Source organism: Aulonocara stuartgranti (genome assembly GCF_965226115.1).
Source record: "Aulonocara stuartgranti genome assembly, chromosome: 17".
Lineage (NCBI taxonomy): Eukaryota > Metazoa > Chordata > Actinopteri > Cichliformes > Cichlidae > Aulonocara > Aulonocara stuartgranti.
Window position 1 is genome coordinate 15,987,864 of NC_138953.1, and position 11,111 is coordinate 15,998,974.

The following is an 11,111-nucleotide window of genomic DNA, read 5'->3' on the forward strand; positions in this document are numbered from 1 at the left end:
CAGCACCATCACTTGTGATACTGCCGCACAAATGGGGCTTCTTTAACTTTGCAATGTCGTGTGCCACCAGGTTAGATGCATTGAGAGCCTGTTCATGCTTCAAGCATGAAGATTTGAGTCTGATATAATCAGACATGAAAGACCTTTGTCTTATTTATGAGCATGAACAAATATTCAAAAGAGAAAAAATAGATCTTTTAAAATAAACAATATTTTATATCCTGGATAAAACTGGTGTGTGTTCATGACATGTCTGTCAGCAGGTGTCATTGCGGCTGTCGTTGGCCTTCAGCTAATTTAAACATGGCATCAGATGAATCAGTATCAGTTGATCTGCATATTTTAATCCAACTTTTGTAGCTTTACTGTAGATCTTCCCTGTGTAAAACTAAACGTGGTGGACAGGACCAGCTACAAAGTTAGCTTTTTTAAATTTTACATTTGATAAAGGCCTACCACCACCACTAAACTTTAATGGTGATTACAGTACCCCTGTTTTGGACCCTAAAAAAAACTGTTTTAGTTCACTCCACCTGAGCTCAACGTCTCAATACCTGCTTCACCTCTTTACTCTTCATGATGTGTATGTGTGTAGACACAATCATTGTGTTGTCAAAAACAAACAAAAACACAACAGAGGGATGCATTGGCTTAATGTTGTCATACTTTGCAGCCTCCAAATCACTGAGTGATCTGAAACTGGCATTGGGTATTGAACTTCAGTTCAGGTGACATTTTGACCATCTCATACTGAATGTACGTATTCATAAGAATCAACCTACTAGTAGTTACTTTTAAACCATAAACCACATTTATATTTTAGATAAAATAACCAGTAATATAGTTAATTGTGCACATGTGCTCTAGGTGGCTAACATAACTTACCTGGAGCAATGCCAGATGGACTACAAGGTAGGCAGTCAAAAACGACATTTCTCAGACTGAATATGATGGACATTCACTAAACGTTTCCACAGAATACTTGTGTTTCTGCCTTTACAAACAAATGACCTGTTGCATTTGAGGCAATAAGCACTGTCAGCACTGACTCCAGCTAAGCACAACCAAACTTTTGAACATTTAATTCTCTCCACCATCCTCACAAAGACCAGGGTCTGCGGGTGTGTGTGAGACAGAGCTGTGCCACACCCGCCCCTCACATGCAGGCTCTTTTATGCTGACAACTTTTATGTAGAGATAATATATCTGTTTTCTTAATTTCTCCACTAACAAAAGCAGTGCTTTCAATATAATGTTGGTTATTGATACTTTGGGTCTTCAATAATTTAGCCCATTCTCTAGTCAACACAGTTGTATTTAAAGCAAGCTGTAGTTAAAAACAATTAAAGCGAGGGAAAAATAGAATTTGTTCCCCTCAATAAAAACCACAGTGCATACACTAATGTATGCACTGCAATTTCTAAAATTCAAACATATGAGCAGCCGATTTTACATTACCCGTGTTTTTTCTCTTTGAATATTTATTATTGCTCACAAATAACACAAAAGTAATTCTTATCAGATTACTCAATCAATTGCATAATTGATAGAATACTATATTACTAAAATAGTCAATAGATGTAGCCCTACTACAGAGCAAGTTCAAAATATCCAGGATCTCTTTTCCTTAACTGGCTTCAGCTATGCCAACAGAAGTAGTTATCAACTTGTCAGCAAAGGGGGTTGCCAGCTTAGTAAGTTAAGTAAGGGTTTCCCAATCTAGGTGCGAGCATGTTAGCATGAAAGGGGTGGTGCTGCTACTATACAACCAGTCAGATACATAAAAGGACTGGAAATATGCTACTAAGTTGATTAAGTCTGGAATCTGCCTTCATTCAAAAGTAGATCTAAACAGAATATTGAAATAAGTTTTTTCAGGTAAGGCAGTTTTGGAAAGTCTTAAGCAATATTGCTCAAATGCTGGGATAAAATATAATCAGTTTAACAAACATTACAACACAGTTCCAGAATTCAGCGCCCATACCTAACAATACTTTTTTCAATTTCACCAAAATAACACTATGTGCAAAATAAATAGTACAAATAAAATAATAATCATTCCATCCCATTCATAAACCAGCAATGTAGTGACAATTAGTATCAAAACATTACCCTCTTGTGCGTATTTTATTATTTCAATGTTTTAATTCAATAGACACATTTGACTGATTAACATAGCAAAATTATTAAGTCCAAATAAACCTAAGAGCCTGGTATCACACTTGAAACAGTGAGCCTGTTAGCGACCTTGTTTACCGTTAGTATCAACTACAACAGCAGCAGATGGTTAAGGTGCAGAGGGTATTTCAAACGTAATTAAATTAACTGTTACCGTCTTAGGTAGTTAGCGTAAACTGCTGATTACTAACCTATTCCGGGAGCCACGTAAATGAAGTAGAGACAAGTGGTGGACATGGAGAAGATGAATATGAAGGCCAAAAATGATCGGTTGGACATTCGCAGCAGCCGCCTCCAGTTCACCATTTTAGCTTATGCCCGCTTCTCTCTTCGCCGATAAGAATCCCATAAAAATACTTTTTGAAGTTAAATGTTCCTCCAGTTGGTAGATGTCAATGCACAGGTGTGGCCAGAGGAAAAAAACTGCACTATCAAAAACTACAGGTGCAGTGCGGAAAAGGCTAACGCTAGCAGTGCTAGCTGGCCTGCTCTCACCTGCCAAGAAATTTCGAGATGGTAAAAGCAGGCCTGTAACGTTACTATCAGGCTACTGTGAGCTTCCAGCTGTACCAGCAGCCGGGCATTGTGAAAGAGTTCCACGACCGACTTAGTGGCAGCAGTAGTTAAGGGATTTCATGGTACTGGCCCATAGTTAGAGTGTCGCCAGCGAGAACTTTTATCGCTAGCAGCTGAAGATGGTCATTGAGGGGGGTAGGACCGCTCTGCCTTCTCCATCAGTCTGCTCTCAGCCGGTGCAACGTTTTCCACACAGTCGGCACCCTGTTTCATCAAATCAAGCTGATAAGCCTATTCATTCCACAAACTGTCGACACTGTGATCTCGCACGGCTGGGGCATTCAACACTACTAAGTGCAGAATGATTTGAAAAATAAACTCACGAAAACAGAAAAGTAATACTTCCGATTCATTTTCTGCTGGCACTGCACTGTTTCCGGGGGGTGTGCTCCTCCACATTTCCATGAAAACCAATGAGCGTGACGTGTCTGTGTCGGTTCTCAATCATCCAGGCCATAAGAATAAGAAATAATAAGAATAACTATTGATCTCAGAGGGAAAAATCATATATCTGCTAACTGTATGAGAATTGAAAAGCCTGATGGCTGTGGGGGCGAATCATTTTCTGTATTTCTCCGTTTGACAACAAAAAGACGGGCGACTTCCAGTATTGATTTGGGGTTTTTTTTCGTCTATGAAGATGTTATAAATTGGGTTATTGGAGTTGTTCAGGATGGCATCAACTGTCTAGTTTGTTATCTAGGTGTAAACGTAGATATTTATACTTGTTACTGCTCAGAACTTTCCTATCATTTCCTTCGTCTTAGAGGTGTTCAAAATAATAGCAGTTTTTGTGACTCCAGTCACTGGAAGCTTTTACAAGATCCCTGTATTTAGATTCTGTCTATTCCTGATGCATGCCACTAATGGCAGCATCATCTGAGTATTTCTGGATGTGGCAGGAGTGTGCTGTATAAAATGTGAAAAAGAAATAGACCTGGAACGGTCCCCTGTGGCGCTCCCATACTGCTTATTAACATTCCAGAAACAAAGTTCCCCAGTCTCACAAACTGTGGCCTTTCTGTCAGGTAGTCTGTGACTTAGAAAACAAAGGAAGAATCTGTTCCCATCTCTGTGAGCTCGTCTTTGAGTATATTTGGTTGAATAGTATTGAAAGCGTTTGAAAAATGAACTCTCATAAAAGTGCCAGATTCCTCCAGATGAGCTAGGACATGATGAAGCATGTAGAGGACAGCATCATTCACTTCAATGTGTTGTTTGTATGCAGATTGCAGGGGAAGTCTGGTTTTTACCTCAAGTTTCAGTTGGTGTCATAATCAGCTGCTTTAAGGTTTTCCTGACTACTGGTCTGCAGTCGTTCAGTTCAGCTGGAGACTTTTTGTACCGGCACAATACAGGATGTTCTCCACAGTGCTGGCCAGAGTACAGACATTCTGTACTTAAGTAGAGGTACAGATACTACTGTTAAACAATACTCCAGTAAAAGTAACAAAGTATTTGTTACCGTACTTAAGTAGAATTTTCAGGTATCTTTACTTTACTTGAGTTTTTCTGACAGCTTTTACTTTTACTTTTCTCTCTACATTTCTAAACAAATAGCTGTACTTTCTACTGCTTTAAAAGAGGCTCATTATTTTTGGTTTAAGGGATATGGGAGAAGTCATTATTTCACGTCACTGCGGGCCTTCAAAAATCAAACTGATTTAAGCCTGAACAGTAACACGTGAAAGTCAATCCTGTTCGTGTATTAATCACCAGGGGACGTCGCATAAAAAGAGATCAAAGACGCACAGTCATGTGCTATAGTCAGGGGTTAAAGAGGGTGTTTGTGTTGTGTTTTCTTTTTTCTTGCACAGCACCAGAATGATTGCAGACAGAGAGGACAGGAGTGAAAGAAGAGAGGTTAGATTTAATGGTAAGGACTGCTCAGTGATGCTTGATAAACTGCATATGTTAAGCTTGCATGTAAAGCCATCAATTTAACCATGTACTGGATCTGTATATGGTGTGTTTTGATAAATTATGTATTTTTATGCTGTAAACAATTTTGAAAATCAAACTAAGCTATACCAGCTTTGTGTTATTCAAAAATATATGCAGTCCTGTGGTGAATTCACGGTAATGCTGTTTGTTTGACTGGTGCTCAGTGGCTGTGGTCCTCGTGGTCAGATTTAGGTTACATCAAGTGTAGCAGAAAAAAGGGGAGGGGGTAACCTGATCACAGCCTGTACACTAAGAAAATCTGCTGAAGCTCTTATAAGAAATTATTGGAGTTGTGATTCTTTTCCTTCTTTTGAACTACTACACAGATCTTAGGGTTCCCCTACCTGCTGAATTCCACTGTAGCCCTTGACTGTACTCATTTTACTTTTAAGGTGTGGATGCAAAGTCACCCTATACAATGTAGACAGCAGAAAATTGTTATTTTTTAAAATTCCCTTTCACTGCTTGTGTGCTACATTACAGATTCAAGCTGAGTACAGTCCTTAGAGTTAGAATTTAGATTTGAATAACATTTGTAGTATCATGTTCTATCTAATATTGTTTTATTATTATATTAACATAGCACAAAGTTAAATTTTTACAGAGATGTTTAGTAGAATTGTCCTTCAAGAAGCTACTTTTTACTTTCTTACTGTGAGTACATTTCAGAGCCTGTGCTTTTCACTTTTTTTGAGCAAAGAAGTTGCTTCAGTATTTCAACTTTTTACTGGAGTATTTTTTTAAAACAGCTATCAGTACTTCTACTTAAAGAAAGTCTGGGGCGATCGTGGATCAAGAGTTGGCAGTTCGTCTTGTCAATTGGAAGGTTGCCGGTTCGAGCACCGGCTCAGACAGTCTCGGTCGTTGTGTCCTTGGGCAAGACACTTTACCTGTTGCTTACTGGTGGTGGTCAGAGGGCCTGGTGGCGCCAGTGCCTGGCAGCCTCGCCTCTGTCAGTGCGCCCCAGGGCAGCTGTGGCTGCCACCAGTGTGTGAATGGGTGGATGACTGAATGTGGTGTAAAGTGCTTTGGGGTCCATAGGGACTAAGTAAAGCGCTATACAAATACAGGCCGTTGACCATTTTTTGCCACCTCCGTCATGTACAGAGTGAATTGACTATTGGCTACTTTGTTGTGCTTTTTTTAAGTAGTATTCAGGAATAATTCTCCAGACTTCTTGAAGGTTATTGAAAATCTGACCTTTGGAGGCTGACCACCTTTTGTTCTGTGTATTGTCAAGATGATCCCACACCAGAGGTGTGGACTCGAGTCACATGACTTGGACTCGAGTCAGACTCGAGTCATTAATTTTATGACTTTAGACTTGACTTGAAAAAATGTTCTAAGACTTGTGACTTGACTTGGACTTTTACACCAATGACTTGGGACTTGAATTGGACTTGAACCGGTTTACTTGAAAAGACTTGATATTTTACCCCAAATATAAAATTTAACATGCATATTATATAGAGATTGAAAATGTGACGTCATTCACGGGTAGAACCGCAAAGGATTCTGGGAACTCGTGGCAAGAGGTACTAGCGCACGGAGGCTTTCAATTGAAATCACAGCGATAAAAAGAAACACAAAAATGTCAAGAAGCCGTTGTATTATTAACTGCAATAGCCGGTCGCATGACAGCCACGGGAAGCCGACGAGTAAAGAGATCGGTTGTTATCGGATTACGACGTTGAAGAGAAATTGTTCATGTTTCCGAAGTAACAAAGACGCGACGGATGGCCTGGATTGCAGCCATTCAAAGATCAAATATAACGTCCCAGAACACTCCAGCTCACAGGTTAGTCTGCTCCAAGCATTTACACAAAGGTCAGTGTTTTTTAGTAGTTAATACGTCATTTTCATAACATAATTGGTGATATAGGTTACAAGCAAGTCTGGCGCTGAACAGAAATTGTCGCGCTATGCTCCTTTATTTATTGTGCATAAATAGTGAATTGTCCTGACACAATATTGCGTTTCGCTTCTGTTATTATGGTACATTGACAAAAACATACTTTTATTCACAGGATAAAACAGTTTTTTGTATCACTAATTGCCCAGTACGATTACAGCATACAATATTATTGTCACTGCTACATTTCTGTAATGCTACCAGAAATTATTTCCACTACTAATTAATTACCGTTGAGCTCAAAGGTCCTATTAATAAACGGTTAATGAATGTGTATTTATGATGACGATTTGTGAGACTGGTAAACTTATGATACGTACGATGGTCTTTACTTTCTACACGGTGCATTTCAAGGTCCTGCACCCATCCGTCGGTAAACTGTACCTGGGCTTGTTGCAGTGACCTGAAGTTACTAAACTTCATGAGTGTATGCACTCACTCCAAGAACCGTATGATTATAAATATGCATATAAATATGCTAAGATGAGATAGCTGACTTCATCTAACTAGCAAATGTTGTCCAGGCTACGTTGGTGATACAGTTTTTTTTTAATGTGTATTTTGTCATGCGATTTTAAAGCCAGTCCTACAACCGCATCCAAGAATAACATGCAGCGTATCTCAGAACTGTCGGTGAAAATTATTCTTGGAGCTAAGTTTAATTGAGCTGCATTTTAAAGAGGTGCAATTTCACAATTTGTGTATATTTTCTAAGTTCACTATTTTGTCATGTGTTGAGAAAAACACAGATTTTAAAATTACATGGTCTAATATTTACATTTAGCATAACTGCAACATTATTTTTTCGTTGTTTTTTTTTTTTAAAGACTCGAAAGGACTTGAAATTCAAAATTTCAGACTTGTGACTTGACTCGGACTTTTACACCAGTGACTTGAGACTCGACTCTGACTTGCCTGACATTACTTGAGACTTGACTTGAGACTTGAGGATAAAGACTTGAGACTTACTTGAGACTTGCAAAACAATGACTTGGTCCCACCTCTGTCCCACACTGCTTTAATAATGAAGATGTCAGAGCTGTGGAAGTCCAGTCCATTAGTAATACTGTGCCTCTGTGTGATGTGTTTTACTGCATTAGTGGTGGGCTTGAGAATCTGAAGTTCCTCCAGATTCCCTGAATCTTTTAATTACGTTATGCACCGTTGAAGGTGAAATATCCAAATCTCTTCCTTCTTTCTTTGAGGAACATTGTTTTTACACATTTCAATAATTTTCTTCACGTATTTGTTGGCGATCCTCGGTCCATCTTTGCTCCTAAAGGGCTAGATGTTTCTTGAATGCTACTTTTGTACCAAATCATAGTTACAATCACCTGTTAACATCACCTGTTTCAAATCACATTATTATTTAACCAATTTACCTGATTACTAGTTGTAAATTGCTCCCGTCCCAACCTTTTTTTGGAATGTGTTACAGGTCTGAATGACAGGAAAGGATGAACATTTACAAATGAAGTTGACCAGGCAAAACTTTTTAAAGAAAAATTTGTGTTTACCATACTGTTCCAACGTTTTCTGATATTTAGTTTGTTTTTTTTTCTGTGCTGCATAATTCCATGTATCTTGCTTCACATCTTTGTCTTCAATATGTATCTACTATGTAGAAAGCAGTAAAAATAAAGGTCAGCTGTTTAAGGTTTGTATGGTGGAATAGTTTGCACTATTGTAATATTGTAATGCAGGTTTCCTTTGCATAAATCTTCCACTGCACCAAGGGCGTAGATTTGGTTTTGGCATTGGTGGGGACGGATGATTCAACCACCGAACCCTGCCCCGTTTCTTTTTTTTTTTTTTCCTTTTCGTCTTTGCTTCTTGATTTAATAAATAAAAAATAAAAAAAAGGAGAAATATACTTGCCTACATATGCTATTCTACGTGCTTTTAAACCATTTAAAATTACAATTCATAGTTTTATATGTGAATTATATAATGTTAAGTTACTATTAAACAAATGACTAAGTATTTTATACTTTAGTTTACTTCAACCATATTTCATATAAATCAGATATCATACAAAAATAAAAATAGCTTAAAATACAGTCATGGCAATAAAAGAATATGACTTTAAGGACTTAACAACATTACTTCAGTTATATTACACCAACATCTCTGATACATTAGCACTAAGGGAACACTGAATGACCTGGTGGTTTTTGTCCATAAAACTACTCATCTAAAATTACCACAAAGTAAAAGATCTCTTGGCAAAATTATGCAACATTTTAGGCACTATTGCCCCTATCAAGTCAGTGAGCTGGGGTGTTTTACTCTAAACATGAACTACTGTTACAGCAACAGACATGGACTACTGGTGTCCCACACAACAACTCAATGTCCACTATGTGAAGGAGCCAAACACATGCCTGCTCCTCTCATTAACTGAGAAACTGCTGGCATATTTGTTTTACATCTATACTGTCCAGTCTCTCCTGGTGGACATGGCAACAGGTTATTCATGGTTACATACAATTTTAGACTGATGTGGGCCAAAGCCTAAAACGATGCGCCGGGAGTTTGCTGTTCTCCCCGGTTCAGATATTTGAAGTTTGCACAGCTACATTCTCGCCTGAAAATTTTTTTAAAGTTTATTTTGCAACCCAGAAAGAGTAGGGGAGACCGGGGATAGTTGTAACATTTTTGACATTTCTGTCTGTAAATTGAAGCTCTTTTAAGGTAGTGGATTCAAAATGTAATGCAAAGTATTTACATGTCTCTGCTATTAAATAATGCAGCTATTTTCTCTGCAGCACAATTACCCATTGCATGGTATGGTCTCAAACACAAAGAGTGAAATGTTACAATTAACCCCATAGTCTGGGTTAGTTGTAACATATCCTGGGGTGAAATGTAACACAATGAAATAAGGGTACTAACAAAACATTAACATGTAATCTTTGTTTATTCAACACATGAATGCACTTACATCCATTTATGTAGCTCTGTGTGTGTGTGACAGAATGCAGAAATCTAGCTTTTGAACATATTCCAACCCCCCAAAAAAGACATATTATGGAATTTTCTGCAACTGAATATTTCATTAATTTTGGTTGGTCTTCCTTGAGTTTGGCCTCATTGGCTCAGTGGGCATTATAACTTACAACTCTTGCACCAATTTTGAACATAACAATGAAGCTGAAAAAATGTAGTTGTTCACCAGCATCGCAATTCCATTACTTTTTATCATGGCTTACCTTGGTGTGGTTTGCAAAGTGCTTCAGAAAGATGAGGGAATCTGTTTCTTGCACCCATCCTGATTTATTTCCACTACCAGTACTTCCTACTGGTCCATCTCTGACACAGTGGCCTGCATAATGTATGCGTGGGAACACAAACAGTGGAGGAATTGTGTTGCCAATGGCATTACCGCATATACAAATGCGACCAGTGAACCTCTCTCTGCTGATGTCGTTCACAAACTTGTTTAATATAAGTTAAAGTAATAGTGTGGTAAGTTGTAACATCTGCATTATTGTTACAACTAACCCAGACTGTTGCTGTTACAACTGACCCAGACTCCTATAGCCATGAACTAGCTAACATTACAGCCAACGGCTAAAACATTAGCACTAAAGACTTACACAGAATATATCCCCACAGACATACAAATAACATAATTTAAGTTTGATGAGTTTAACTGCAAAGCAGATAATGCTATCACAAATTGAAATAAAGTAGAAAAACTTACTTTTTGGCATACAAATTACTTTTTTTCATGTTAAATTGTCTGTGTTTGACAAAATGTGCTGATTTTTCACGTGTGATAGCAGAACTGAATTGGGCATGCACAGGATGAGTCACATCATTTGAAACTTAGCCCTGATTGGAGAAATTGGAAGTGTTACAACTGACCCACGTTACAACTATCCCCGGTCTCCCCTAATAAGAGGGGCACTGAAATTCGGGATTGTCCGAGAAAAAACGGGAGGGTTGGCATGTATTGCCTTGCATTGCCTGTAACGTTATTATGATGTACAGGTTTTATGAGTGAACTTGACTTTAAGTGACTTACAGGTTTCTTTGAAAAATACTTTCTTATATCCAGGTTCTTTTTGCTGCCATCCTCCTCTCCTGCTGGCAGCGCAGGATTGCCGCTGCTAAAACTAAACAGAGCTCCCTGAAAGGCACAGCCAATCACATTGGCCATATTTGTCACATGATATAGGACTCCAGTAGAGAACGTAATTTAACTCTTTCTGCACCGCTGGGTGAATGAGACGTTGACAGATCGTTTTTTTTTTGTTTTTTTTTTAAATTTCTATCGGTTTTGTTTTTCTTTACTCGAAGAGATCAAATTATTGGTGGGGACAATTCAATAATCGCTGGATATTGGTGGGGACATGTCCCTTCCGTCCATGCCAAATCTACGCCCTTGCACTGCACCCAAGTCTTAATCAGAATAATATGTGCACACTGCTCTACAATTCCTATCAGTCATTTCTTATATCAAAAGCATATTTATTTTTCTTCAGCGTCCTCTCAT

At 38.4% G+C, this 11,111-nt stretch overlaps 1 protein-coding gene across 2 annotated transcripts in view; it reads right to left on the reverse strand.

The window, feature by feature from the left end:
• Positions 1–10,715, reverse strand: part of b4galt6 (UDP-Gal:betaGlcNAc beta 1,4- galactosyltransferase, polypeptide 6) — a 34,678-nt gene extending 23,963 nt beyond the window's left edge. Inside the window, exon 1 of one of the 2 annotated variants that reach the window (XM_082509687.1) lies at positions 10,641–10,715. Coding sequence is in view for 1 of the 2 variants with exons in the window: in XM_082509686.1 (XP_082365812.1) it covers positions 2,370–2,484 (115 nt within the window). In the remaining variant the exon portion in view is untranslated. Of the gene's footprint in view, positions 1–2,369; positions 3,148–10,640 lie in introns of those variants that run through there. The other variant, XM_082509686.1, reaches the window with a different exon arrangement.
• Between the last annotated feature and the right edge of the window lie 396 nt (positions 10,716–11,111).